This window comes from Tachypleus tridentatus, chromosome 7 (assembly GCF_004210375.1).
Source record: "Tachypleus tridentatus isolate NWPU-2018 chromosome 7, ASM421037v1, whole genome shotgun sequence".
Classification (NCBI taxonomy): Eukaryota; Metazoa; Arthropoda; class Merostomata; order Xiphosura; family Limulidae; genus Tachypleus; species Tachypleus tridentatus.
In genome coordinates, this window is record NC_134831.1 from 146,313,788 (window position 1) to 146,329,476 (window position 15,689).

The 15,689-nt window shown below is 33.6% G+C and overlaps 1 protein-coding gene across 4 annotated transcripts in view; it reads right to left on the reverse strand.

Moving 5' to 3' along the window:
* Window positions 1–15,689, reverse strand: part of Mvd (mevalonate diphosphate decarboxylase) — a 39,568-nt gene that overhangs the window by 10,758 nt on the left and 13,121 nt on the right. For 3 of the 4 annotated variants that reach the window (XM_076514597.1, XM_076514596.1, XM_076514599.1), the window contains 4 exons: window positions 7,996–8,145; window positions 3,998–4,052; window positions 3,486–3,630; window positions 2,839–3,009 (listed from right to left, as the gene is read on the reverse strand). In XM_076514597.1, coding sequence (XP_076370712.1) covers window positions 2,839–3,009; window positions 3,486–3,630; window positions 3,998–4,052; window positions 7,996–8,145 — 521 coding nt within the window. The remainder of the gene's footprint in view (window positions 1–2,838; window positions 3,010–3,485; window positions 3,631–3,997; window positions 4,053–7,995; window positions 8,146–15,689) is intronic. The other variant, XM_076514598.1, reaches the window with a different exon arrangement.

Below are 15,689 nucleotides of genomic sequence, written 5' to 3' on the forward strand. Positions count from 1 at the left end.
ACAAGGCTATCCACTACCATCCTAATTCTGAATAACTGACTTGATGGAAGGCAAGCAGTCAGAAAACCCTAGCACTAACTCTTGGGCTAGCCTTTATCAATGAATGGTTAAATTGGCTGTTACATTACAATACCCCCATAACTAAGGAATGAGCAGGTTCAGTGCTAGGTTTTCATGATGACTTTATTAGTGAAAGTGTTAATACCCATACCAGTTGTCAAGATATATTAGTGCTAGGTTTTGTTTCTAAGCCTACAACAAAGGAACTAAGCAGTACAGTTAATGCGTAATCTAACTTTACATTAAAATTATTTATACCTGAAATTCATGTTTAAATGGCTTACTTTTACTTACATTTATTTTGTGTTCTAAACATTTGTTTTTTCTGCTAAAAGAGAAATATTTTAAATCCTTTCTTTCGCTACAACACAAGTTTTATTTCATAAATTTATCATTTCAACATATTTATACATCAATGTATTTTCTCGTTTAAAAAATGGTGTTACAGAGAAACATGATCCACTGATGCATGAGGATTAAAATTTTAATAAATCATAAAACAACTTAAAACTTGCAACTGACAATGCCACAAAATAATTTAGTACATTGTAAAAAAATTAGCTAGTTAGAAATACAACTGTGTAAAGCTATCAGGCCTTTCAAAATTGTGGTTTGTACACATGTCACATCATGCAGATGTAAATATGGGATTACAGAATATGTTCAATTACGGACAGTTAGAATTTACTAACCATAAAAAATAATTCCCTTTATCTGCTTCACATTCTTTTATCCAATTCATATACATGAAATTCATCATAAAACCATGAAGATATTACCTTTTCTCACATGTCACAATCATAACACATACACCCTTGTGCAAATTAATTGAAACAAGATGGCAAATTACGATCTTTTCAATTTTTTGTGTTTTATTTCTGAGAATCCAAAAATTACAAATTACTACATGATATGATCACCCTTATTTTTCAGAAGATCATTAATCCACTTTGGCATTGAGTCAACGAGTTGACTGCAATCTTTACTAATTTTTGGATCATGATACCACACCTCAATTATGGCCTCAATTAGCTTATCTTTCGTAGTACAGTCTTTTCCCCGAAGTCTTTCTTTACATATCGCCCAAAGATTTCCAAAAGGATTTAAGTCTGGAGAGTTTCCAGGCCAGTCCAGCACCTTTATTCGCATTGTAGTTATAAAATTCTTCACAAGTTTCGATGTGTGGCATGGAGCCAGATCTTGCTGAAAAATGCCAGATCCATCTGGAAATCTTTTTTTCAATTCTGGAACGACTCTTCTCTGCAAAACTTCGATGTACTGTGGTCCTTGCATCATACCTTCTACAATATGCAAGCCTCTGATGCCATAGTAGCTGAAACAGCCCCAAAACATCTTCAAGGGACATTTTACAAACTGATTGATGTGAGATTCTAGAAGTTTCTCACCTGGAGATCTGCAAACATGCAGACTTCTTTGACCCTGTACGAAGAAATGAGTCTCATCACTGAATAACACCTTCCTCCACTGTTCTTGCATCCAGTTCTTGTATTTCAGACCCCATTGATACCATTTTTTTCTTCATTGAGTTGGTAAGAAGTTGTCTTTTGACTGGTCTCCTTGCCCTTCGACCGACATCAAAAAGCCTATGACGAACCGTTGAAGAGCTAACTTTTATTCCTTTGACCTCCAAATCTCTTTTTATAGCATCACTTGTCTTCCGTGGATCTTTCACACTCTTCCTAATCACGTACACGTCGTCTCTTGGCGTTGTTTTCCTTTTTCGGCCACATCTTCCTTTACGTTTCTGACTAATAGATCTGGTACTCACCTTGGCCTTGATCACACGCCTGACGGTCAATAGGCTAACACCAACATCGTCCGCAATTTCCCCTTTAAGTCATGCCGGTGTGCTCACGCAGTGTTACAATCTTTGTACGCTTTCTAGGAGTCACGTCCATTGTGTATGACAGCTGAAGGACAACTGATTAGCAGTAAAACAAATAGCCTCCTTTTTGAGAAAAGTCTAATGCAATTTCGAGTGACATAATAGTCCTCAAAATTTCATCATGCATCCCAAAAAATAGTTTGACTGTACTGCAAAACACAGCTAATGACGCTGTCTGTGTGAGAAAATGACTATTAAAGGAAATCAGTGAGTCCAGTGAGCCTACACCAGCTGCCATGATGAAAATATTGTAAAATGACCATTTGTTTCAATTAATTTGCACAAGGGTGTAATTATAATGTGTCAACTTAGACCATTGTCAAGTGATTATATAACTCTCATTAAGCAGCAAGGACTTGCTCATTGTGAAAAGAGATTCTCACCATAACCTAAAGAATCAACCACATTTAGTGCTGACCATACCCATGTTCTTCTGATGTTTCATCGTTCTTCACTACTGGCTGTGACCACATTTGTCAAAGGGCAGGTGTAAATCAGCATGCCCTTGTACATCTGTGATCCGATCACATTTTCCATCCCACGTCTAGTGGGCAGTGCTTTTTGCTCATACTATAGAGCTACTAAACTAACTGCTCTAATTAATGTAATAATATTTAATTTTATAGAATCTCCTATTATATGTGCTAGTGATCATAATATAATTATAATTTAACTTAGGCTTCTCCTTCCTGTTCAAACATTTTCAAATAGTTAACAACTTAATTTTATAGCCTGTATGTTATCTAAAATAGTTTTGTACAAAACTCAATTCTTTACAATCCTTCATTTTATGTGCTATGTGTGCTTGTGCAACATTATATATATATAAATGAAAGGCTGACTGGATATGAAAAGAACACACAAATACTTACTTTCATTGTTATGTCAGCAAATTTACTGAAATCTTTGTCATTAATAGCTTGAGTTATATCATCCACTTGTTGAGGTATAATCTTTTCTGAACGGAACTTTAGAAGCTCAGAAGTACGAACACTCTGTTGCATTCCCTGTGAACTGCTTATTCCCTTCTTCTGGTTACTCACCTTTACGAAGTAAATCCCAAAGTTACTAAAAAACCTGTTGAACTTGCAACAACAAAAACTTTGTCTGATGTCACAACTGAAGATAATTTCTCAATCTAGTTATCATGTATGTAGTCTCATTTTAACTTCTTACAAGAGGTTTGAAGAAGCTGAAAATATTAAACATTTCTACAGTGGTCACATTTGACAGTAACAAGTAGTTACTAACATTTGTGAATAATTTCACAACAGTTAAGAAGATTAGATTGCCTTCTTTTTCTATATAAATTCTTATACATGATCCTAATATAAACAATTGGTAAATAGTTACATTGAATACTGATTGAGATGCATGCACTAATAGACCTTTCAAAAGGAAGCAGGTATTTGAATCGAGTATAATCTCATTGAATGTAATTCTGAGGTTGTCAGAAAATGAGTCAAATGCAAGTTATTAGAACAACAACTATTAAAATTATTGTTAAATGAGAACTTACAACAAGAATCAAGATTCTTAGAGATGGCCAGTGTTGTTCAGATGCAACTTGTTGGGCTATTGAATCTGTTCCATTTTCCTCCTCACCTGTACACCACTGTACGAAACCACCATACATGCTGCGGCATGCACTACCAGAGCCTTGCCTTTCAAGAAACCAATTTCGCACACAAGTTAAAGATGTCTCAGAAAAGAACACTGAATATCCATATATTTACTTATAATATAATTAACAAAATATAAAACACATACTTATAATTAAATCTTATTTGCTTTCATGTTACATTTAGAAAAAACAAACAAACACATTTTAAACATTTACATTATGAACAAGACCTTGTGTCGTAATGTTGCAATTTGCTTCACATTACGATTACATGCATCATAAAACAAAGCAGCTCATATATCTGCAACTTATCAAACATAAAATTCATTTTAAAATGGAGATACATTACAAACAAAATGTCAACATAAAAACTGAAAACTAAAGATACATCTCTTTGCTGGATTTACCTTGCTATTTCTGATAAGTCACCTTCCACTCCAAAAAGCTTCCCAAGAGTAAAAACTAAGAGATGCAAAAAATAGGCCATAATTAACTGTTTAAAAGTTATTTCAGAGCTATTAACCTGACATCTCTTAAATATCATACATTACAAAAATACCGCCATTAAAAAAAACAACAACATTTAAAGTACGTTTTAATAAACAATTTCAAAATGTGCATGCAGTTTTTTGTTAGCACAAAGTTCTGCACAAAAAAAAACAAGGAGAGATCAAAAAGTTACCATTTGAAAATTTTGTCAGCATTTAACATCTGCAGCATATATGCTGCTGGCCAAAATCTTATGGCCAATGAACATAAAGATAAAATATGCATATCGCATTGTCAGACTCAACCTCTTATTTAAATAGCTTCGAATGATGAAAATAAGAAAAGTGAAAATAAAAATAAAAAACGTTTAGAATAATTTAATAGGGAAAATGTGAACACTGAAATTAGCCTAAATTTTAACCAGCTGGTCAAAAGTTTAAGACCATACCAAAAAGAAGTCCTAAACAGGGTAGGAAATGCCTAACAAGAGATCTCAGTAGCGAGTTGCATGACCGTCATTGCAAATAATTTCAAACATTCACTTTGGCATGGTTGATAGAAGTGTTTGCAGAAAGCTGGCTGGAAATGTTATTCCAAGTGGTGAAGATGGCTTCACAAAGATCATGCACTGTTTGAAATTGACATCCATTTCTACAGACTTCCCTTGCCATCCACCCACAAACATTTTCAATGGGGTTCAGTTCGGGTAAACACGCTGAATGGTCCAAAAGAATCACATTATTCCCCATGAAAAAGTCATTTGTCCTGCGGGCATTGTGGATTACAACATTGTCCTGCTGAAAGATCCAGTCATTTCCACACATGCAAGGGCCTTCAGTCAATAAGGATGCTCTCTCCAACATACCAGTGTAGCCAGCTGCTGTTTAATGCCCCTGTGCAACCTGAAGCTCCATTGTTCCATGGAAGGAGAAAGCACCTCAGATCATGAAGGAAACTTCTCTACTGTGTCATGTGGAAAATGTCTCTGGTGGGATATCCTTATTGTGCCAGTAACATTGAGAGCCATCTGGAACATCCAGGTTAAATTTTTTCTCATCAGAGAACAAAAATTTCTTCCACTTTTCTACGTCCCATGTTTGGTGCTTCTCAGCAAACTTTAACTGAGCTGTTTTGTGGTGTGAAAGGAGGCGTGGCCTCTGAAGACATTTACGGTTTTTAAAGCCTTTCTCTCATAGATGCCGTCTTATTGTTTTTGAGCTGCATTCTACATCCGTAAGGGTCTTTATCTGGTTCAGCTGGTGTCTCGTCGGACAACTCGTTGAATCCTCCTGCTCAACGACAGCAAAATTTTCTTGGGCTGATCACTTGAAATTCTTGTTCCGTATCCCTCAGGGTCTTTTAAGAAATTTGCAACACCAGTTTTACTACACCCAATCTCCCCAACACAAAATCCATATGGTGTTTTAACGACCTCACAGGAGATTTCATAATATGGGTTACTGTTCATAAAACTGAGACACTTATCTGAGCACTTTCAAAAGGCAGACCTTTCATCATTAGACAAACTAGGAATGATTGAATAAAAAGTGAGAAAAAGTGCAGAGATGTCATGATTACAACATTAGACTACTACTACAATCTTAAAGTACTTTAATTGGATGTTAAAGGAATGTTGCAAGTGCAATTAATTTCTATTGTGCATTACAATAGAAAATCAAAATGTTAGATATATAGAGGCTAGAAAGTTTCTGTTGAAAAAATTAAAGTCAAAATGGAAACTATATTAAGTAATGATAATGTAAAAACAAAGATATAATGTGAAAATCAATTAGCAAAACAATGTAAAAAATTTTCATGTATATAGTACCGAAATAAGAAAATTATACATGGGAATGGAAAAAAAATTTATTAGTCAGACAGGGAAACTAATGAGGGTTGAAGTCACAAGCTCCAGGACCTAAGTTTATTCCATAATGATGAACGTTATTTGAAACAGCAATCCAATAGTTTTTCTTTTCTCTATCAGATTTTATAACCAGTTTCAATCCCTATGAGAATCAAATCATTAACAAAATGATAGGTTGGTTAAAATCTCGACAACAGAGAAATTTTTTTTTCTTTCTTTTTCATTAACAGAAGATTTAAGGTTAAAAATGTTCTCTAAAGAGTTGTTCGAGTTTGTCTCACACTGATGATTACATGTTTACACTGAGAAATGGCACTGTGTGTTTTGCAAGTTATTTTGAAGTGTTTTTGATCATATTTAGCTGAAAAAGAGTTGGTGGTCAAAAACTTGCAAGTAAGTTAAACAAAAGAAACATGATGTACATGAAACACATTCCATGATTGATTACAAATCACTTTTGCAAGAACAAGGACCTTTAAGTGTTTTGGCTCTTCCAGAAGGAGACAAAAGGATCTTTAGGAAAGCATGTCTTATATAACCATTCAACTCTAGTAAATGACAAATGTCTTTTTTCTCTCAAAATTCCCAAAACATTTACAAGTCTAAACTGACAGGCAATAACAAGAGAAAATCTTGTTGGTTTTTAATTATCAGTGTTTAGGGATATTTTTGTTCCTTTGTTGTTGTTGTTTACCATTGTTGGCTTTTTCAATCTTTCAGTTTTGAAATTTACATAATATTCAGATTTCTGGCACATTCTCTTCCATCATTTCATCAGAACAGATTTTCTGGATTCAAAGCACTTGACCGTAATTAATATTCTATTTAGTGCGAGTGGGGTGGCAGCTTTTGTAGTCAATTTATTTGGGGGATCAAGTTTTCTATACAAGCCAGTATTAAAAAGGCCATTATTTAAATAGATGGTGATGTCAAGAAACTATCTTGGTACAGTCTATTATGTTAATTTTTAAATTTCTGAATACAAGAGTTAAAAACAAGTAAAATTCTTATTATTTGAAACATTAAAAAAAAAAAAAAGATTAAAACTTGAATGCCATCCCATCTATATTAAAAGCTTTATTTAAAACAAGTGTAAGTGTATCCTCACAGCTCAAATTTATTCACATGCTTTAACCAGGAGTTTCTTTTTCTGCACCCTTTCCACTGTTTAATTTGAATTAAAAGTAAACAAGATAATTTCAACTCAAAATATCAAAGTACCTGACTAACTTTAATGAAAAGATCAAAACATGCCAATAAAATAAGTTTTCATTAATTAAACACATTCTCCATAAACTTAACTACTAACTGTTTCAACAATATTTTAACCAAACTGTATAATCTTTAAAATAAAGCCATAAAAAGTTATTAATGGCATAACAAAACTAAAACTGACCTGTAATAGAAAGTTGCATTTACTGGCTACTACTAATTTTTAAAAACTTATCAAATTGTATACATTTGGTTCTCTCTCTCTTCAAAATACAATTTTTCTGTATTTCTGAAAACTAAAACCTTCAACTGTTTGTGGTTTTTAAAGTAAATTGTAATTTTCATTGAAATTATTAAAATAGTTTGAATTAAAAAAATACTTGATGAAATATTTTATGTATCTAATGAAGCCATCATAATTCTCAAACGAATCACTTTCATGCACAAACATTTTAAGGATCAGCACTTACTAAAACAATGATATGTTTGAACTTCATTTACATAGTTTATACATTAGAATATTTTCAGTTTCAATTCAGTTAATGTTTTCAATGAAACTGTTTATCACATACTTAACAGAAATGAATCTTTTAAAAGAACAAAATATTTTGATTATTTAGCTGCTTTTGTATTTAAAAAAAATTTAGAATATGGTAATGAGTAGGAGTTTTCAGCTTATTTCTAGTTTCTATTTCTTATTAAATTGTTCATGTAACTGAAAAAAAACAACATGGAGTTGATTTCAATTCACTGTTTCTTGGTGAATTTCAATTACACACACAATTTATTTTTAATATATCAAATTTCCTTAAACTGATACAGAAACTTGAACCATACCTAAACAGGCATATCCAGCAGCTGAAGAAGCTAGTCCTGCTGCAGTAGGGAAGTTATTTTTTGAACAGATATGAATGTGACAGTTTAGAAGATCTTCCTGTTCTGTGCTGTTCTCTTCTAGAGTTTTTCTTTTTCTTACACGACGTCGAACTAAAAGAAAAAGCACAATTTATTTCATAAACTACTTCTTGGACATGCATATCTTATTTTACCAAAAATCAGAATTTATAGAATTTCTCTACCTCCAAATTAAAAACAAAAAGTTAGGGCTGAATTTATCAATCATGTGATGATACTAATGTGTCTTCATCAAATATTATAATTTTCCTGTGCTGAAAATGTATTTATGACAGGTACTCAGTTCCCACTCACATACATAGCCATTTTTGTTCAGTGCTGCCATCTATTTGTAAAATATTTTTGCATGCCACAAGCCTTTTACTCCAACACACTCATTGATTCACATGATTTAACCGATTCTCACACACAAATTACCATGCAACAAACCTCTAGCAATAGGAGTTTCACACAACCACATGACTCATGCAACTTTCTCTATGCTATTCTACCTAACAATCATTTCAACTTTAGAAAGAAACTTAAGAACTGATTAACTGTGAGAGGAAGGGTGGGAAGTGCAAGAGGAAGTACCTGTCAGAAATACATTTTCAGTGCAGGAATATTATAGCATCCAACAAGGTACCTTACTTCTGCTCACGTACAAAGGTATAATTCCACATTGAATAGGTGGAGGAACTGACGCAAGCAAGAAAGTAAAAGCATCCTTTGAAAGTATCTGAAAGAAACTAATGAGGATAATAAGAGGAATATATATGAAACACTGCACTACTTCTGTAATAGGTATAATCTTTAGTCAAATGTGATAAAGATTTAATGATATGGGAGGAAAACTGTGACTGATCCTAGCTACAATTTATTATAAATTTCAATTTACTTGATGAATAGAATGTGAGTAAAATGAGGGATGTATCTCAAGGTATATGGTGGCTAGGGCACAACAGACCATATGCAGTATGTCAACTGCATTCACAAGTCAACTGTCAAGAATAGTATCCATGCAGGAGTAGGAAAGAAGATCATACACTCTTTACCTCAAGTTCATCCAATAGAAAGGAGAAATACCACCATTAATCTGTGAACAGAGCACATGTAAGCAGAGTGAAATAACACACACATCCCACTGAAATCAAACAGACTGCAAACAAAAATATTGCACCAAATAACCTATGAGTGACCTTTTGGGATACCCCATCTCTAGTATGCGATTTTAATGAACAGTGTGCATTTTGTGGCCACCAACAAGGTACCTTACTTCTGCTCACGTACAAAGGTATAATTCCACATTGAATAGGTGGAGGAACTGACGCAAGCAAGAAAGTAAAAGCATCCTTTGAAAGTATCTGAAAGAAACTAATGAGGATAATAAGAGGAATATATATGAAACACTGCACTACTTCTGTAATATTTGTTTTAATTTTCTGTAATAGGTATAATCTTTAGTCAAATGTGATAAAGATTTAATGATATGGGAGGAAAACTGTGACTGATCCTAGCTACAATTTATTATAAATTTCAATTTACTTGATGAATAGAATGTGAGTAAAATGAGGGATGTATCTCAAGGTATATGGTGGCTAGGGCACAACAGACCATATGCAGTATGTCAACTGCATTCACAAGTCAACTGTCAAGAATAGTATCCATGCAGGAGTAGGAAAGAAGATCATACACTCTTTACCTCAAGTTCATCCAATAGAAAGGAGAAATACCACCATTAATCTGTGAACAGAGCACATGTAAGCAGAGTGAAATAACACACACATCCCACTGAAATCAAACAGACTGCAAACAAAAATATTGCACCAAATAACCTATGAGTGACCTTTTGGGATACCCCATCTCTAGTAATGATGAAACATTTCCATTGAAATAGATTGGTCAAAGAGGTCCAATCGATTGGCACATTCACCGACTTGACCCCTATGGATTTTCTTTTAGTACTCAAGGAAAAGTTTATGATTTTAATGAACAGTGTGCATTTTGTGGCCACCAAAATTAAGAAAGAAGTCAAAATGGGCTTACAGTATGTGTTTTTAGTACAATTACAAATGATTAAAGTATACCTGGACAGGCATCACTTGCCACAGACTGGGATCCTAATCAAACCATAGAACAGGCCCCTGAAATGTAATATATATAAAAAACAAAAGAAAACTTACACAGTGACAGTCTCACTGAAGAATGATACATGTTGACAGGGTAAAGACAGCACTCCAATGATAAAGAACAGCTAACCAAAGCAAATAGTGCAAGATGAATGTATAAGGTGCTTGATATGCAAAGTACCTCCAACAGATGAGGAGGTTGGGATGCAGGTAAAAGGTAAGTTACCTGAATGGAGAGTGAAGGCACTAGGAATTTATTATGAGAAGAAAGAAACAAGGAATAAGAGGCTAATGGAATCACAAGCTGATTCCAAACAATAAGGGAGAAGAGGAAAAAACATATTCATGAACAGAAAAGTGGTGCAAGGGAATGAAACAAGCCAGAACATGTACAGAAAGGGAGGTCATCAGGATCTGACCAAGAATAAAAGATAGAAGATAGCAAGAAACAAAATTGAGGAAAGGAATATTTCACACAAGCCCCCAAAATGTACGTTAACAATATTAATCCACAACAAAAAGAAAATATTGACCTGACAAAAAACAACAAGAAAACCAGGTCTGTGCTAGCCAGGAAAGATCAGTTAGAAACAAATTACCCAGAGTGACATGGATGATCAAAATAATCTCAGGTAAAAGACACATGGAATGAGAAAAACTAAAGTTATAAATTGTATATAATTCTGTCTAAACATATTGACATCCAAGATATGTAAATGATGAACAAATAATTAAAAACAAGAAAGTTAGCTTCAAATTGAGAAAGAAGTCAAATTTTTCCTGTGGAGAAGTATCCCACTGGAGGCAGAGCCATTAAAAACTTGAGGATCAAAATGCCATTCCATGTGAGAAAGTGTGTCAAGAATGAGAAGACACTCTGCAAAGAGGATGAAAGCACCTGGAACATGTCACAGCAAAGAAAAAGTACATCAAGGGTGTAAATTCAAAAACGAAGATCCTTTGTCTGCCACAAAGGGGACAAATATGAGTACTACCTTGGCATGTGATATAAGCCATCACCTATGAATAGCTGGAATGAAATAAAATTAGTTAAAACCAAACAGGAAGAAAGTGAACTACAGCATGTTGGACTGCCAGAAGTGCCAGGGAGATAATATAAGACTTCTTTCATCCATAGACAATTATTTTGAAGCCTCTCACCAATCGACCCATACACTCCAAATTTGGAAAGAAGCATCAGGGAAGAGAAACAAATCTGGACAAAGGTAAGGAATAAGTAAACCCAATGACAAAGCAGATATATTCAACCCCCAATGTATGTAGTTGAGGATGAAAATAGAAAAGTTAAAGGAAGAATCCAAAGAAACTGTAGCTTACTTATCATGAGTTGTGCAGCATCTTCTCAAATGATCTAAAAATCTCACATCAAAAGGAAGAAATTCTATAGAAGCCACATTCCCCAATGCATTAGAAAATCACTAGTAGTAAGATAGTGAATTGTAATGGCATGAATGACAGAAAGCTTAATTGAATGCATTCAAGGAGAAGAGTCAATGGTCCTGATGGAGATGGGTGCTAAAAAAACATCCACAAAATATTGAGGTTATGAGATACACAACAGGAAAATTTCATCAACCCAAGCTGCTTGTGTAAGAGGCAGATGAGTACGTTATGATCACTCACATTTGGAAGAAGCTAACCAAAGCCAGACATCGAAGAAGTGCTTTTAGTAAAATTCACCAAAGTGCAGAAGTTAGTTAAAATATAGACCACCTGACTAAAGACAGAGAACTGAAACTAGTTTGAAGGACAAGTCACAAAACTGGTGCCAAATCATGTGGTGAATAAACTTAAGATAGCATACTGAGAAATGAAAATTAAATTGTGTATCATGTGCATTCTCAGTTCTGCATAAATTGACCACATAACTGTTATCAAATTCTACATATTAAAAATTAGAAAGAACGAAAGAGTTATTGAAGTGGGACCAATCAAACTAGAATTAATCAGCATCAAGCATACACAATTAATGGAGAAAGTGTGGGTTAAAAAAAAAAAAAAGGCAATTAGAACAAAACAAATGAACAACATAAAAAGTAGAATATAGCACTGTTGATACCTCACATGATGCAAGATGTACAGGAGTGGCACTGGAAAATGGACTGGTGGAGAAAAAAAACTGACCTAGTTTCTATTAGGAGTGGATGGTAAACAAATGATACAAGACAGCATCCCACTCTAGCAGACCCCAAAAGCAAAAAAACCAAAGTGTGAAGGGAAAGAACTAACGATGGCAAATCCACAAAGATGGAAGAATGAAGAGGTATCCCACAAAATTCCCCTGAATGTAGTTGTAATGCATAAGAAAGGAGGTGGAAAGTAGACATTTCCATGAGAGTTGATAAGGTAAAACAAAGCTGGAAAACTAAATGAGGGATAAAATGGATAGGATTAACAGAGACTGTCTCCATAACAGGAAGAGATTCTAAGTACGTAGAATTAAGAAGAAAATCTGTTTGATGGTAAGCTAAAGAAAACTGAAACAAAGCCTGCAGAGGGGAAGGTGTGCAAGTACTCTCTCACAAGAGAGAGAAATGTTTCTCATGAAACTATGTCTGGAAAAAAAGGGGGGAAGTATACAATTAAACACTTCTAATAATTAAAAAAAAAAAAAGACTGAGGTAGGCCTAACAGATTCTGCAGCCATAATCAGGTGGAAAAGAACTGACAAAATCTAAGTTATTCTAACAGGTGTTTGGCAACCGTGGAAAGAAATCCAGCTATATCAGGAGAAGAAAGTACAAACCCTGAACTCCAAGAGTTCTAACAAACTAAATTAACTGTCAAGTTTTAAATTATTAAGAATTATGAAAATGAAATACTTAAAATAATGTTAATTGAAGTAAATGTATAGTGAAATGAACATATGTACAAGATGTTATGTGTTGGAGAAAATATTATAATTAACCTAATTATCAATTTACTCACAAGTTAAACTATAGGTTAACCAAAATAGACTTGTTGTTAATCAAATTATATATCCAACACATAACATCTTGTACATAAATTTCACTATATGCATTATTTTAAGTAAATGTATAGTGAAATGAACATATGTACAAGATGTTATGTGTTGGAGAAAATATTATAATTAACCTAATTATCAATTTACTCACAAGTTAAACTATAGGTTAACCAAAAATAGACTTGTTAAGCCTAATCAAATTATGCAAATTATACTGGGAGGAGTTTGTGCAGATTCCAAGTTCACACAAACAAATGTTAATAAGTATAAAAAATAATAAATAATAGATGTTATATTATAAAATTGTGTACTGACACTAACATATGGAGGAGATGTTATGTTTTTAAAGAAAAACCAATGTAGTTTACCCAATTTATGATAAACCAATAAGATGAATTATAGGTAATCTTAAAACAAGAGAAACCCATGTTAAACCCAAACCAAGTTCTAATTTCAAACTTGAAGGTAACGAAAAGTATTGCCCAATGAAACTAAATTTATGTCACTGAACCTGAATAACAACAGCTAGTAATATTAACAGTAAATATATTCGAAAACCATAACAGTATAATACCTTATCTTTCCAAAGTTGTTAACCAATATTTCAAAATGTGTGGATGCATAAACTTCAGTAAGGGCCCAATAAAGGTCAGTTAACTGAATGATTAATCTCCCAAAAAAGCAAAACCAATACTTCCTTAGATGAAAACCACCAGCTGAAGCTTATGTAAACGTTCTGATATAATCTCTACAATGGTAACTTAGAATTTGGAATTCATATTCAAAATGATTTGTAATACAGAATTAGTTCCATAACTGGATAGAAATACACATTACTTCCACTTCTAAATAAGTTACAAATATCACTACCTTTGTGTGTGTGTGTCGCGTGTACCTGCTCGTGCTCGCAGGTATGTCACATCACACTTAATTTCTTAAAATAGGAGGAGTCAAAGCCAAAATGCATTTACCCAGACAGAATAGTTCAATTACAGTCTTCCCATTACAATTTTAATGATGGAGATGCAAGGGGATATGATGGTTCAGAGGTGCTATGAAACTAAGTGTGGTGAGAGTTTGTATGAATAAGTCTAAATTAGGGTGGGGTGGCAGTATTTACCCCACAACTTTTGACAGGTTAAATGCTAAACTTGGCAAGAGAAATTGATTTGAAGACCAAAGAAAAAGAAATGAGAAGAGCACAAACTAAGCATTTGAACACAAGCTCTGCCGAATGAGAAGTGATAGACAGGTAGAACAGCATACAGGAAGTCACATGGGTGTGTGACACTATCACTGGTGGATGTTTATCACATGATAATTTGCATGCAAGAATTAGTTAAACAATCCGAGTTGAGGGGGGTGTAGAAGTGAAAGGCTTGTAGCTTAGGGGAAAAAAATGCAAATGTAGGGCAACACTGAATAGAACAGCTATGTATGTGAGTGAAAAGGAAGTACCACGTCAGTATTGGGGTAGGAATAATAAAAATTAACAATGTAGAGCATTTGTCATTATCAAAGGTCATCCAGATCCACGAACAACGACAAAATAAAACACCAACTCATCCAAATGTATTCTTCCACATCCATATATCTACCCTATTAAAAAAACCTTAAAATATTTAAACTATCAACATACAGCACAAACAAAACAGCATAAGAATAGTTGCTGAAATGCTCACACATTGTGTGGAATCAAAGAACCACTGGCTGGAGTCTAATTTTTTCAAAACTTTAATTATGTTTAACATTTTTCCACAAGTTAGATTCAAATCTTTAAAAAAAAAAAAAAAAAAAAAAACTGGTAGATCAGAAGACAGAATAACAGAAAATATTACTCAAGGAATCCCACTGTGATAACTTTTAGCAAACAGTTTTGTTGGCTTTCTACACATCTGAAATTAAGGGTTAAAAAGCATTCATACACCAGTTATGACAGGTGTGTGAAGGTGAGATGTCCAGTTTTAAAATCATGTCAAATCCTAATGAATGAGCTAATTAACATTTTATACAGTGACCACAGTGGAGGGAAGAGCGTGAAATCAAAAACTTCATCACGGTAAGTATGTGGATTGAAAAACCAAAACCTATTTAGTCTTAAATGGAAATAATCTTAAAGTTAATAGTTTCAGTAGTAAAATAATTCCAAAACAAACTTAAGTAAAGTTTTCAAAGTTAAATTTTGTTATCTTTGATATTCAAGACAACTTCAAACTTTTTTGGTACAAGAATCAAACAGCTTCCATAAAGTGCTTATATAAGCCATTAAAAATGATCAAAACTTGAATGCTATCCCATCTATATTAAAGCTTCATTCAAAACAGGTGTTTAAGTCTATCCTCAGAGCTCAAATTTATTCATATCATGCTTCAAACTGAGTTTCCTTTTCTGCACCCTTTCTACAGTTTAACATAAATTATCTTTTTTTTTTAAACTCAAAATATCTACACACAATATCCAAATACCTGAATAGCATTACTGACAAGATCAAAACACACCAACAAAACAATTTTTATTAATGA